The sequence below is a fragment of the Penicillium rubens genome (assembly GCF_028828025.1).
Source record: "Penicillium rubens strain IBT 27055 chromosome Unknown utg000003l_segment0_segment0, whole genome shotgun sequence".
In the NCBI taxonomy this organism is placed as follows: domain Eukaryota; kingdom Fungi; phylum Ascomycota; class Eurotiomycetes; order Eurotiales; family Aspergillaceae; genus Penicillium; species Penicillium rubens.
Genome location: NW_026890601.1, coordinates 3,919,821 through 3,934,598, shown reverse-complemented (window position 1 = coordinate 3,934,598; position 14,778 = coordinate 3,919,821). Strand labels below are relative to the sequence as shown.

The 14,778-nt window shown below is 50.3% G+C and overlaps 5 protein-coding genes across 5 annotated transcripts; 1 reads left to right on the top strand and 4 right to left on the bottom strand.

The window, feature by feature from the left end:
- Window positions 1–139: 139 nt before the first annotated feature.
- On the top strand, window positions 140–2,259 carry N7525_007706 (transcription factor domain-containing protein; the record flags this gene model as incomplete). Its single annotated transcript, XM_002568112.1, has 3 exons — window positions 140–226; window positions 280–1,465; window positions 1,526–2,259. 3 exons carry the CDS (start codon window positions 140–142, stop codon window positions 2,257–2,259), a joined length of 2,007 nt encoding a protein of 668 aa, XP_002568158.1.
- A 206-nt stretch (window positions 2,260–2,465) lies between these two features.
- Window positions 2,466–5,118, bottom strand: farB1 (putative C6 transcription factor (Ctf1B); the record flags this gene model as incomplete). Its single annotated transcript, XM_002568111.1, has 3 exons — window positions 2,466–4,627; window positions 4,691–4,857; window positions 4,913–5,118. 3 exons carry the CDS (start codon window positions 5,116–5,118, stop codon window positions 2,466–2,468), a joined length of 2,535 nt encoding a protein of 844 aa, XP_002568157.1.
- A 2,662-nt stretch (window positions 5,119–7,780) lies between these two features.
- On the bottom strand, window positions 7,781–8,112 carry N7525_007704 (uncharacterized protein; the record flags this gene model as incomplete). The annotated part of the gene is made up of 2 exons (XM_061214184.1): window positions 7,781–7,962; window positions 8,031–8,112. Coding segments are annotated over 2 exons (264 nt in total), but the record flags the coding sequence as incomplete, so codon positions are not given.
- Window positions 8,113–8,903: 791 nt separating this feature from the next.
- Window positions 8,904–12,134, bottom strand: N7525_007703 (uncharacterized protein; the record flags this gene model as incomplete). The annotated part of the gene is made up of 1 exon (XM_002568110.1): window positions 8,904–12,134. One exon carries the CDS (start codon window positions 12,132–12,134, stop codon window positions 8,904–8,906), a length of 3,231 nt encoding a protein of 1,076 aa, XP_002568156.1.
- A 534-nt stretch (window positions 12,135–12,668) lies between these two features.
- N7525_007702 (MFS transporter) lies at window positions 12,669–14,460 on the bottom strand (the record flags this gene model as incomplete). Its single annotated transcript, XM_002568109.2, has 4 exons — window positions 12,669–13,801; window positions 13,857–13,913; window positions 13,971–14,336; window positions 14,388–14,460. 4 exons carry the CDS (start codon window positions 14,458–14,460, stop codon window positions 12,669–12,671), a joined length of 1,629 nt encoding a protein of 542 aa, XP_002568155.2.
- Between the last annotated feature and the right edge of the window lie 318 nt (window positions 14,461–14,778).

Here is a 14,778-nt window from a genome sequence, read left to right as displayed (position 1 = left end):
ATGAAGCATTAATTAGGCTCAATGCCATACGATATAGTTCGACCTGGTTAGAATATCCTTATCGATAAGCCTATCTTGGTCTCCGCTTCTTCCACCATCACCCTTATAAAACCACCGGTGTCGTGAATGGTTTTCCTAGATGGAGCTCACTTGGCTTCCAGATATCCCTCAGTCGCGGAGTCGCACTCGGGCCTTGCGAGCTTGTCCCACATGTCAACGGTCAAAGGTGCGCGATAGGATCATTGACCCCAGCAAATCCTCCACCTAACCTCGCAATAGAAACGGTGCCGACATTTGATCCCCAAATGGGAGCCCTCCAATGATCTCAGTAAACGATCACCGCCCCAATTCAACGATGACCCTGCGAGGCCCATCCACAGAGATGGTTCGAATCCCGAACAGCTTCCTGTATCCGCGCACGTAGACCAACCCTGGGCAACATCCGATAGTCCAGCTTCATTATCAGTCCCTGCCACCGAGCGGTTTGTGGGCGATCTCAATCCAGAATCTCTGATTCGTGAAAGATTAAATGAACCGACCGGAAGCCCTCTCCGGGATCGTATTGGGCTCTGGATCAACTCCCCAGCTGCGCAGAAATCGAAGCCTCAGAGCGTACAGAGCGCACAAGCCGCAGGCGAAGAATATGCAGACAATACCCTGGCGCAAAGGGCAATCGATGGCCAAGCCATTGCATCGTTGCTTCACCAACGGTTTGCCGCAGGAATACAAGCATGCGAACGACTACCCCTCGGGACGCGCCAGTCTTTGTCCGCTATCTACTTCTCCAAAGTCAATCACATTATGCCAATAGTCGACCAAGAACTTTTCCAAGCTCAAGGAGAAGGTTCGGCTTCGGTGTTTCTCGAAAAGGCCATATGCCTCACCGCAGCAAAGACCCGCGCGGCCAATCCTCACTTACGCCTTGTGCCAGTGGGCCCAATCCTATCGTCACGCCAATTCTGTTCTGAGATTTACAAGGGGCTGGTTGTTGCTATGGACGCAGAGCTAGAACCGGATCGGTTGACACGGATCCGCGTTCTTGCGCTAATGTCCTTGCACTGCGAGGGCCTTGAAGGGGCGGAAGCAGCATCTCTACACCTCTGTCAAGCCATCCACCAGGCCCAGACGGTAGGATTGCATCTCGGCCGGCCGAATCAAACCTCCACAGATTCCCTGACTAAACTCTTCTGGTGTCTATGGACATTGGACAAGATGCATGCAAGTATCGGTGGCCGACCGGTTCTCCTAGCTGATCGCGATATCGGGGTCGTGAAACCCAATGTCAGCGCCCAGACGTCGCGAGGGGCTTTTGAGGTGTGGCTTGCTGTGTCAGATCTGCTCGCGACTGTGATATCGTTCTACCGACCCTCTGCGGAAACCACAAGCGGGTGGGAAGAGGGGTTCCCTGCATTTGAGGATATTGTGGGGGAGGATACCCAGGATGACCTGGATTTTGGTACCCTAGGTACGTCCATCATGGAGATATCCGTTGTGCCATCGGACTGTTTGAACTAACCGCGAGCAGGCTTTTTGGAGCTTTATTATCATTCTGTTGCCATTTTGTCCTGTCGACATAGACCCACCGAGAACATCGATCACGCCAGACTCTCGTCTGTTAGACAAGGACTAGCAGCCGTTCGCATTCACTCCATTGTCGCATCGGAATGTGCCGATGACCTACCGCCTCTTCCAATCGTACCATACTCTGTCACCTTGTCTATGGGTGTCTCATACCGACAGCTCCGCTCGAGCAAACTTATCACGCACCTCGACCGAGCGAAAGCTAGTCTTGAGGCGTGCCGCTCTGTTCTAGAAAACCTTAGTCCGTACTGGTATTCGGCCGAGGCGATGGCCCGGCTGGGCCAAAAAGCCCTGCACCAGATTCAAGGCAAGCCACAATCCTCTCGGACGGACCCTACGGGTCCACAACATGTGGCAGAGCCCTGTAAAAATGTTAACACCCACAGCTCCGTATCAGAGGGGTCAGGGGTGATTAATTCCGCAGTCCAAGGCAATGACTCCCCTCGAGCCAAGAGGCGGCGCGATAACAGCCATAGAATCGCAGCTGTATCTCCGGCGCCGGAAATCGCACTGGATGTCCTCCAACCTCCGATGAGTGAACCGGATACGTCTATGCAAGACGGGTTTGCAGACATCGACACATTGTTTGGAGAATTCCTAGATATCTCTCTACCCACCCATTTCTGGGATCCTATTTTTATGGAGACTCAAGAGCAAACGGGTGATCCGCAGTCATAATCATCATCATTATAAAATATATACTGTGTATAAAAGAAAATGAAAAGGAACTATACATCATGCAGCATAAATTTTAGTGCCGGGCCATTTTGCCCGTGCGACCTTCCAATAGGTAGAATATACCTGGGGTATACGAGAAGCCGTTCATCGTATTTGCAGGCCAGAGACTGTGTCCAAACCCGGAGGTGCCTCTTGAATTTTCGTATTCAGCCTGAAAGCTTCATAGGCTCATGCTCGGACATGCTGTTGTCCGCCAGGTTGGCGAAATCACTAGCCTTATCCGTATCAAAGCCCATCATGTTCACGTTATCAACCTCAAAATCAAACCCCTTCTCCTGGACCGGGGCACCGTTTTGTTGGGCATTGTCATCAGCAAAGAAATCGGTATTGCCCGGATCGTCAAAGTTAATGAGGGCATCGAAGTCATTCTGGGTAACCTCGGCATCATTCGCCAGATCCATGAGCTCGGTCAGACTCATTTCAGAGGGCATAGCAAAGGCGTCACGGTCCTTGTTGTGGTTGGCATTCGGATTGAGGTTATTGGTGCTGCCATTCTCGCTTCCGTCGGAGTGCGGGGGCGTCGAAGCAAAAAGGTCTCCGGTGGTCCGTCCGCCCGCGGAAGGACCGGAGAGTTTAGGGTATGTAAGGTCCGGGATCTTCTGAGCGAGGGAATCCGGCGGAGGTGTCAGGGTGTGCAGGCGGGAGGGGACGGTGGCGGTGGAGTGGAAGGGGTCTGAGGATGCGGCAGGTTGATCGCGAGTATGCGATGAGGCAGAAGAGGACTGGACGTCTTGGGGAGAGACGGTGAGCTGGATGCCTGCTTTGCGGATTGCGGCTTCGAGGAAGGAGGTGGCGAAGTCCGCGGAGGCGTAGATCTCACGCAGGCGCTGAAGGATGCGCATGCATTGATAGAAGCGTTGGAGGCTTGTCATGCGGATGCTTGGGTCAGTGGACTTGATGTCGAGAAGATGGATGATAACTGCTGGTAGGAGGACGGTGACGCCGGTGGTGGGGTAGTACCGGGTCAGGTCGAGGCAATGCAGGTCCTGGGCGATGGCAGTGATTTCGACTGCGGCGAATCGCACCTTGTTTCGGGACATGTCTTGGAGTTCGGCGTCTGTGGATGGGTAGGGGATGGCGGGGAGGACTTGTGGGCGGTGCAGCGCGCTAGATGTGGTGAGATAGACCATTTTCAACAAGGCACGGTGAGAGTGAAGCACTTCTTCTGCTTCGGATAGCTTCGATCCACCAGAGGCTGTATATTGCGTCTCGACAGGGAGGTTGGCCAGCCAGTCCTCCAATTCCTGGTCACAACTTCGTACCTCGAAGGTCTCCGCGGTGGATTTCTTCGGGACGAGCATCATTGTGGTCTCCATGGTGCCACCAAACTTATGGCTGAGAACTGAGTACTGGGCAGATAATACATGGCTGACGCAGAGGCAGAGCTTCGCCTTCTCGATGAACATCAACGCGAGCTCGCGCTGGTGGCTGACATTCTGGAGAATCTCCGAGTTGCCAACGATAGCCACGATCTCGGGAGAGAAAGGGTGGAATTCGAAGTCATCGAGACTCAACATGGGCACATCACAATCGTCATCCTTGACACGCATGGGCCGTCGCATGCCTAGGGCGATCAGTCGGTCACGGGTGTAGGTGCTCCACCAGATCCGCTTCCACATGCGTTGGCGACACACATCCATCCGCGAGTTTCCGGGATCCCGATGAAGGCCGATTGTGTGGGCCAAAGATAGGCTGACACCCATCCAATGCCAGGTGTCCTTTTGATCATCGGGAGTCTCGTACCAGTAGGTCATGAGCAGAAGCGACTGCACGAGCGAGATGCGGTCCACCTCGTAGTCGAAATCGTACAGGAGACGGGCACGCTGGAAGAAGACCTTCCGGGCGGCCTTGCGGGTCTGGTAGCCGGCGGCCTGCAGGTGCTTCATATCAATGAAGGCCACTCCGGCGAACATGACAGCCTGGAAGAGCAGCAGACTGATGCGGTGGATTCCATCGTTCTGGACGATATTCTGCAAGAACTCCTCCAAGTCGAGCAAAGGCATGTAGGTGTGAACATAGTGGATATAGCTCTTCAATAGTTCGTTCCGGAGTGTCACATCCGGGATGGTCAAGGCACCCTTGACGGCCAAGTAGTCAATATCCTCTTTCTGGAGTCGTGCGGGGAGTCCTCGGATGTAATCCGGGAGGAACCCGCTAGCAGATCGTGTGTTGCCAAAATTGGGGTCTAATAGTTGTTGGATTTGCGAGGTCACATTAGCTAATGGCATAGAGGCGGGAACTGCTGGGTTCGGGGCCATGCGGCGTCGATAGTGGTCATCGGAGCCAATGCGTTGAGCCTGATTTTGGTCTTTTGTTGTTTTTGCTTGTCAGCTAAATAGATTTCCTGTGATTCCCAAGGGAATTGACTAACATAGCAGATGAGGCATATGTTGGCCCTGGTCAAGATCGACCGAGGCCTGCGAAGGGGACGTCGGTGCGAAATCGGCCAAGCCTGAAAGGTCACTGAATCGGTGGGAAGGATTCTCCTCTAAGGCCTCCGGAGATTCGGAGTGGTTCTCTATCTCAACGCGAGATTTCCTAAATCACAGGTCAACCAAGTTTACAGATAAAAATTGATTTCAATTCCACAAACTTTCTGCGTTTACTCTCCGTGACCACGCACTCAACCTGATCTAAGCGGCAATTTGTGCACGGAGAGCCATTCTCGACCACATCACAGCGCACTTTACGAGCACGGCAGCAACAGCAGGCTTTTGAGGCGCGTCTCTTCACGGGACGGTTATGACCGGAGAGACCGGCCGTAGAGGCCTTTCGTTTCCCGGATTCGGTATCAGTCATGTTGTGTTATTGCGTTCGGGGGCGAATGGGGGACATTCGAGTTATATAGAGACACTGAGCATGTGATAAAGAACTGAAAAGGGAATGTCACGATGAGTTGACATGTGACATGTGATATGAGAGAAACAGAAAAATCGGAAAAGGAAAAGGAAGACAAAAGCAGAAGTCGAGAGAAGGAGGGATTCCTTTTTTATTTAATCGAAATATCCCTCCGGGGCTTAAATATGCCCCAGGTTCCCAGAGTTTCTCTTACCATGGTTGAACCCGCAAACAGCCAAGGTTTGAGGGGAATTGGAATAAATTACTGTTTCCCCCAGGGTATTACGTAAATTACAGGTATTATAGGTATTATGGAAGTTACTTAATGAGGTAATATGCCCCTAACTCAGAGCTAAGACCCGTCAAAACTGGGGTACCTTCGACGCCATTTGGATTTTATTTTTGATTTTATTTTATTTTTCGTTTGGTCTGTACCATCCCTCGGCCCGGTCACGTTACGTCCACAGGTCTCCCTGCCCTCCATGTGCAAGTCTGATGATATCATTCTCTTCAGACACCTTTTACAACACAACTCCGTACAATATACACAAGTCGGCTATATCTTCATTATATACCCAAGTCGGCTATGTGCTCATGCCAATAGATTATAAAACCATTCGCATATTAAATCTTCTCGTTCCCTTTCATTCTTATTCTTTTTGATTCCTTTGCGAAGTGGGCCTCCATCCTCCGAGAAACACCGAACAAAAAATGAAATTAAATAAAAAGATAAAATTCCGTGAAGATCCTATATTGCGGGTCAACGTGGAAAAAAAAGGGGAATTTGCTTTTCCCACATTCCCCCGACTGTCCCAGACTTTTCAGCCAATCCTGGAGAGTTTTCTCCAGTCTCCGACAAGCGGAGCCTATGTGGAGGGATTTTGGTTGAGGCGCATGTCTGAACGTCTGGACCGATGAGTAATACGATCAGCACCGGTGGACTGTACAATATATTGTGAATTGAATGTCGACATATTATACACATCCACATTCTGGCCTGTACACAGTGCTATACTCCGTACTCCGCGCAAGATAGATCAATGCAGGGTTGGTCTCTTTGATGTGTGAAACTTCAATGTATATAAAATTTCAATGGATTCCTGGCTCCGTCCACGTAATATCGTAACCCGGCTCTAACCTACGTAATAAGCACGGCCCTAACGGCTCCATCTTGACGCAGCTCTGTTATATTATTATTAATCTTTGAGTCCAGGCCTTCCACAGTGGAAATGGTATCCTTGTGAGACAATTATTGTACTTTGTGCAAGTTGTAGAAATATATGTTATTACTTTTTTTTTTTACACTGTGCCACAGGTTCCATTGGATGTGCAAGGGAGAGTATACATACAACATATTGGATTGTAGAATATATGTACTACCCACAAAATCCAGCCCCGGAATAAAACCGGAATCGTGGAGTACCCCTGAACGGGCCAAAGTAGATTTAGAAATTTATATCCCGCATTGTTTCGACCGGCCTGCCGAATCCTCACGTGGACCAAAAAAGTGCCGATTTCCGGAATATATACCTAGGTAACATTCTCAATGCGTACTCTAGTTACGTACTATGCTTTTTATGTCGGATATACGATCTATGTTGTATGGAGAACCCCGTTCTTCACTTTTTGCCATTTCAAAATATGGATGACGCCATCTAAAAGCCTCAAATCCAATGGAGAAATGGAGAAATGGAGGATCCTACCTAAGTATCAGTGGAGACACCAATCACGAACATGGCAAAGGTCAATCGATTTGATTCTATCTTTATTACCGGACCCTTGATATTCTATCTGCTTCCCGGCATCTTCCGTCAGACAAAAATGATGAGGTTCTGTACTCCGTACAAAATATGTTGTATATAAAATAATCAAATTGAAGAGAAGAGACTTCTCCGATACATTGCCGACTCTGCCACCCGAACCGGAACCGTTCGATTCCAACCTTGGAACATCGGTGGCTTATCTAATTATTCGATCTTCCCTTTAACAGGTCTACCTAGTACTCTCTGTAATTATCTGACTTAAAGCAGGACTTACATTTAGACTCGGCCCAAGATGTTTGGAATTTTTAAGGAAAAGCTAAAAGCCCTTATATTACCAGAGATTGCGGAGCATATACATCTCGGACATGTCACCGTCAATGACTTTAATAATAACCCAAGATGGTTAACAAGATCGTATCCAACTTGCCAAGCATTCGATAAACCAATAGCCAATAGAGAAAAGACCAAGACGGCAGTCCGGCATGGTTTCACCCCACGTTTTGCTAGTCCGGGGGGAAAGCCGAGTTCCTCTTTCATTCCACTGGCGTACTTTGCCCCTCCAAATGCGGGGGGGATAGCAAACTCCAGTGAATGATATTGGCTATGGGCAAGTCCGAGCGATAACACTTTATAGCTCTACATATATTTCTTGCGCGTGACTACAACATAGAGGGGCAGGGTGGGGGACTTTGAGAAATCGCCATTTCCGGGGAAAAATATTAAAAAAGAGGAAAATAATATTTTCTTTTTTCTTTCTCTTGGCTACGGCCAGAAAGGATTCCGCTATGAGGTGTAAATTCCGGTATTCCAAGACCATGACTTTCATATTGAAGACTAACCTCGCGATATCAAAGGTCTTCCTACAATGCCACTTTCCACACTACTGCACCCACGGCGACGCCCACCGCAAGAGCAGAAGCAACAAGCACTTCTAGAGGCATGAGTGTACCTAGCATCGCCATACTGGTTAAAGTGGCGAATATTCCACCCGCCGGTGTAAATGCGCCATACATGAATGACTGGAACGCAGCCGCCAAAGATCCTACAGACAGGTGGTTAACGCAACTTGAAATGCAATACTAGCCTCATAAAGAAAGTGGGGCAGCACACCTGCAACAATACCCGCCGGCCCAAATCCAAGGAACATGAAGAGTGCCATGAAGATGAAAGTGACCCACGTAGTGGCGGAGATATCTGCGACTGGTCAGTGAGGTCATACCATAAATGGACAGGCTAGCTGTTACCAGGACAAGGTGAGCCACTGCAGTGAGCCCTCTACGCTGGCGATAATCAAGGATCTGTCGACAATGAAGCGCTGAAGGTTGCTGCTTGAGTGGAATTCGAGCTAGCAGGGAGGAGGAGGGAGTGGGATCTTATCATATAGGACGTTATTGGACATGCGTGTTTGCTCCCTGCAGGTGCTCGTTTGTTCGCCCTCATTGATGGATATATAACCGGGCTGCCCTCATTATATTTCATCTCTCGGGGTCTGCTGTTTATGCATGAGCCAGCTATCCTTTGATGCTGGTGGCTTATGTGTATATATACTTGAGAACAGGAGACGGGGTTTGGAAATATAACTAAGGTAGTCTCGTCAAAATGAGTATAGAGGGCTTGTATAGGGACTGATGACTTGGCATCCAAGACCCCTCGAATGCCCCCAATGACATGGCAAAACTACAACCGCTTCCTCACTGTCTATGACCCCGAGGGTCTGAAAAACATACAATGGCAATGAATCGGTGGAATCGTTACATCATTTCATAGCAATGTTCAGTGACCCAATTCGAAACCCCCCTGCTGCTTGGACCAATCTTCACAGACGCCGAAAAGTAGAAGTAGACATAAACATCATAAACCAAATTTAGGTAAAACCGAAAATCACATCTGCTGCCGGGGAATCAAAGATGAGAACGACTCATGAAGACAAAGGAACAAAACTAAAATAGGAAAGAGCGACGCAAGTGAAATCAATAGGACAATCTAAACTCCACCTCGGCCCATCCTCTCAATTGAACTCATGATCCCACCTCGGCCGGGAGTAGGCATTGCAATGCCAGATCTGCCACCGCTATTACCACGAGAATGACCGCCGGGAGCACCGAATCTAGGGATCCTCTTTTCCGTAGTGGCAGGAGGGCGGACGCTTCCAGACACAGAACGACTGACACTGCGACGGAAGTCATCGGGCGTGACTTCGCGGGATGGCTGAGCTGGCTCGTCAATGTGGTCATTGTGCACAGAAGATGCCACAGATGGCTCGCGGTCTCGAGGCTGAGATGGGGCGGGCGCCTGCTGCATGGCTAGCCACTCATCAACAGCAGCAACAAGCTCGCCCTTCTCGGCGCGTTCAGACTCCAGATTTGCACGGATTCGCTCAGTGTCATCCTTAAGAGCAGCCATTTCTCGTTGGAGACCCTTGATCTGGGCCTCCATGACACGCTTTTCGGCCTCGTGCTCGTCATTCTCACGAGCGACGAGACTGGTGTTAGCCGCGGCCGTCGAATCAGATTGCGCAGCATCACGTTCGGCACGGAGAGTTTCGTTTTCCTCGCGTGCAGAAGTGAGCTTCTTTTCCGCCTCACGCAAACGCTTCTCCCAGCGAGACTCGTAGCTCTTTTTCAAGGCCGCAACCTTGGTTTCATGTTTTCCCTTGTAGAGCACATGAAGCTCGCGAGCGACCTTTTCAACTGCGTCCTGAACTTCTCTCGCAGTGTCTTCAGCCGAGTGTGAGTGGGCAGACTGCTGAGACGAGCTAGCTGTACTAGTGCTAGAAGCAGTCGCAGCGCGTGCAGCAGCAAGCTGGCTTTCGAGCTCGACAACTTTGCCTTCTAAATTCTCCCTGATCTTTTCGGCCTCTTCGGCCTTTCGGGACAGGCGATCACGCTCACGCTCCCCCTCCACTAATTCGGAGCGGGCGGACCGCAGAACAGTTTCCATTTCATTGACTCGACGCTCCCACTCGACCTGTTCCATTTCCAGCACCTCTTTGCCGGCGGCTTCGTTGCGTACTTCTTCCAGAGCCTCACCAACACGTCTCTCCGCATCTGCTACTGCTTGCTTTAGGCTTGCAACCTCAGCTTCTTTGCCACTGAGAGTGGCTTTGAGCGAAGATATCTCAGACAAAAATCCGGACTTCAGTGACTCCAATTCACGGGGAGTGACCGTGGGAATGGATCGAGGGGTAGGTGCAGCTGGAATATCAAAGTCCAACAGTGATGACATCTTCCCGGGAGAACGAATGGATTGCCGGCCCGATCGCAGAGGAGAACGCCGCGAGGGGGAGAAACGAGCACTTTGCATGGACTGACGGGGGAAGAAGTTCATTTGATCGGTGAAATCAAGCAGATTGGCGGAGTCAGCTGGATTAGCCATGTCCCGCGGGCCCCTGGGTCTCGGCGTAGGCGATCCCATAGGTGAATTTCCATCTAGATAGGCACTCGCTCTGTATGCCCTGCGCCCTGTGCCCGGGGTGGTCGGGTCGACACTGTGTCGATGCCCATCCGTAGTGGGAGCTGGGCTGGGGGCAACACTGCCTCGCATTGACTTCATCGGTGACTGGGCGCGGAGCTTTGCAAATGTAGTCATATCAGGCATGGCGGAAAACGTGCTCAAGCAAGTGTCATCCATTGAATCGTCAGCCATCGAATTCTCGTGCGAAATATTTTCCTTGTTGCCGTCTTCAGGAAGTACCGTGCTCATCCCTTCGTTGTGCTTGTCCTCAATCATGCTGTTGCCAATTGCTGATCGGTCGTGGGCAGCACTCGTAGCGGAAAGGACGCTCTGGTCGTGGACTACACTAGGCTCCTCTTCGACATCGATGTGAATCGCTGGTGCATCTGGTCGGCTCACCATACCCTTCTTATGGCGCTCACTCATTTGTAAATCGTCCTCCAAGTCCTGAGGTGTCTGGTCGTACGATCTTTTGCGGGGAGTTGCAGCAACCGGCCGCTGGTTAAGCCCAAGTGATGCACGAGAAATCCGGCGCGACTTGCGAGGATCAAGAGTATTTTCCTTTGAAGTGGGTACTGGAATAGGGGAAGAGGAGTTGGTTGCTACGGGTGGCTCCGCATGGGCATGTACCTTGGGAGAATCAACTGCCTCTGGCGCTGCGTCGCGGACGGGCAAGCTCGATTCTGCAGCAAAGGATGAACGCTTAGACGCCACCGGTGAATCTTGCTTCAACTCGTGTGGCTTCGGGGAATCGGCCGTCTCTGGTGCTTCAGGGCGGACGGGCGAATTCAGTGCCACAGCAGGCGAAGAATACTTAGACACCATTGGTGAAGCTTGTTTTATCTCATGCAGATCAGATGGATCGGCTCTCACGTCTTTTGCCTCATGACGGAAAGGCGAACTAGCGGGATCGGGCAATGGCCGCACTTTAGGAATCGGCGAGTCATTCTGCATTTCGCGCAAGCGATCAAAGTCGACTGTCTCTTCCCGCGCCTCAGGGCGGAACGGGGAGCTCTCCGGATCCTCTAAAGCTAGCCGCCTTCCGAATCCAGGAGACATAGGCTGGACCTCGTGCAGCTTTTGGAAACCCGCTGTCTCTTCTCTGACATGAGGTCGGAATGGGGAACTTCCGGGGCTCTCCTCCTCTAATGGCTTAAGCTGTGGGAATGGCAGAGGAGACGACTGTTGACCTTCGTGCATATTTTGGAAATCCACTGTATCTTCAATGGCATTAGGACGGAAGGGGGAGCTCATTGGCTCCTCTAGGGCCAACCGCTTATCCAGGCCAGGTGACATGGGCTGCACCTCGCGCAACCCTCGGAAATCAACTGTATCCTCTGCCACATGTGGACGGAATGGAGAGCTTGCAGGGCTCTTCTCGTCTAGCGGTTCAAGCTGTGGGTGTGATTGGGATGAGGTCTGTCGCATTTCGCGCAGCTTCTGGAAATCCGCAGTATCTTCGCATCCGTCAAACTGGAACGGTGAGCTGGCACCTTGTTGGTATGATTCGGCATCGTTGAAATCGTCATTCTCGTGTTCATTCTCGTTCTCGGGTTCGTTAGGGTAGGTTTCGTTTTCATCATAGAGATCTTGACTCGACAGGGCGTGGCTTGTCCATTCTCTCTTCAATGGACTTGAGGGAATAACTTGTTCCGAGGGCTGGTCAAGGGTCTTGTGAAGGAAGGGCGAAGAATTCGCCATTTGAGATTGTGCGCGCGCGTTCTGGTAGGAGGATGAGAGGGGTGAGAGTGGATTTGACATTATGGAAGCAAGACAATCCCTGGAGAAAGGGAGGGGAAAAGGTTAGTCGTAAGAAGCCGCGTCTCTTTTCAGAACCAACTTTTGAATGAGAAAGCAGAGCAAGGCAGAGTTTGTGTATACAAAAGAGTTGCCGTGTTGACGTTGCTGGGTAAACAAAACTAGGCCTAATTGGGAAAGGTGCATCCAGACTATCTAATCGGACCTCGGGAGTCTACATATGTACTATACAACGTATACCTACATGTACGTAGTGTCTTTAACGATGTAGTCCAGTTATCTGATACATTTAGCTTATGATTTTATGGGTGTTATAGCCGGAACGGATTCCAATTTTAACAGACTATGGAATCTGTACAAAAAGCATGATTCCTACTTGGATGACGTGTAACATAAGAGAGGACAATTCCCTACATAGACAATGTCATTGTTGATCTGAAATATATGATTCTATGATTCTATGAGTTCTATAGTTTTAGGTCTCTAGTAAAAAAAAAGAGCCCCCCCCAATTTCACCTGTCTCCTAATCCGACACTATTACCGCTCTGTGCGCGCATCATCTCCATTGACTATGATATGGACAATGTCGTCGTGTGGCTGCTCTGGAAGAGCAACATAATGACAAACAGCTGCAGGCTCCACAGTTGCTGATGAACGTTTGTCGCGCTGGATGAACCACAGCTGTAAAGCGCCGACCAATGCAACAAGACTACTCCCCCACCAGGCAATAGCAGTGCAGCCAATCTCAGCGCCAGAGCTGTAAAGCAAGCCAGCAATCGGAGGAGCGAGAGTTCGAGACGCAGCCCCAGCGGAAGCAGCGAGGCCATTGATTTTGCCCATGACGGAGTCTGCGGGGCTAGCTTGCTTGATGAGAATCAAGAGGAGAGGATAGTCAATAATGGACAGGATATTGCGGACGATTAAACAAGCATAAATACCGACATAGATGAGTTGGCGTGGCAAAAAGACCAGGAAGGGAACCATGAAGTATGCGATTGGATGGAGCACCGTAACGATGACAAAGAGTCGCCAAATTCCCAAGTAATGTGCCAGCACGGGGAAAATGATGCTTTGGATCACAAGGGCAATGATGCCATCGGTGGACATGATCACACCCACAGTTCGGGTTGAAAGACCAACCCCGCCCGGGATGTCAAAGGGCGAATGGTGCGAATGTGACGACCCTCGGGGGTCCTTATCCTGTAAGAAGATTGGCAATAGATGGTCATATGTCATCGAGTGATAAGTAAAGATAGCCAACGCAACTACAAGCATGGTGACTCGCCAGGTGAAAGTTTTGGGCTTTGGTAATTTCTTCCACGTGGGCGAGGATCCATCGGCTTGCACATTCCAACTCTCATCATTATGCAGGTGAACCCGATTAAAGGTCCCATAAGACTCCGCCCGTAGGTCCACACCGGCATTGGCAGTTGCGCCAGATGTGACCAGGAGCGGCTGCTCAGCCGCCTGGTCGAGATGTTCATGGGTCTTGCCATGTTGCATGTCTGGGTGAGTCTCCTGCAGGAACAGCCAGCTACCGATAATGCTAAGGAGAAGTAAGACGCAGCAAACAAGGTTGGGCAAAAGGTAAGGGAATTTCCCGAAGAGGCCATCGGCTGGGAACAGGGAGGGAAACCCTTCAGTAGGCTTTGCTAGCAAGCCTCCAATAGCTGAAGGTAATTAGCATTTGCAGTAGAATTCCAGTATGGGAGGAACTATACATACCTGGACCGATAATCGTTCCAATTGACCAAACAAAAGGCATGACCGCATACGCTCGAGCTGCATACAACATTAACCTCAACTCTGCTATATATGCCAGAATAGTGATAGACTTACGTTCGTGTTCAGGTCGCTTAACAAGCTCACCCACCATGGTCTGAATTACTCCAATGTTCCCATTCAGGGCTCCTCCAAGAGCTCGACCGGCTAGCGCGACCCAGAAGTTCGGAGCAATCCCTACCAGGATCAAAGAGACCATAGTGCCGATGCAGCCAGATATAAGGATAGGCTTCCGGCCCACGCGGTCCGAAAGAGCACCCCAGAACATACCGGTCAGAGCCTCTGCGAGCGAGAATGCGGAGATCAGAATTCCAGCATAGAAGGAGGCATTATTGCCATCATCCATGTGGAAGTCCTTTACCATCACCCACGAGTATGGGAAGATAGAAGTTAAGGCAATAGGCTCTGCAACCCGACATATTGCTGTTTTGTTGTGTTAGTCACTGCCAAATACAGACCCAGGACATGACATACCTAGTAGGAAAAGCTGTGCTGTGGGAAAGCTGTCGGACGACGAATGTGATCTTGTCTGTGGTGTCAATGCCATAGTTCTTCAGAAGCAGCTAAGATCTTACGGCGATCCACCCCGGCAATGTCGAGCTGATTTTGTTATCCACTGCACTGCCCGTATCTAAGGAGCGGAGCAGCAGAATTTGCTTTCTTGTTGTTTTCTCTTTTTTTTTATATCTCGAGACTGTCGATTACTATTAAGAAGATAAACTGATCAAGGTGGAACAAGGGGTGGGTTGAAAGGTCAGAAGGAAGAACCTGAAAAAAGATTTTCAGCCGAGAACGGACAAAGTCTGACCCTGACCCAGTTCCTATAACCATAAATTTTAGGACTATTGATACATACATATGTACT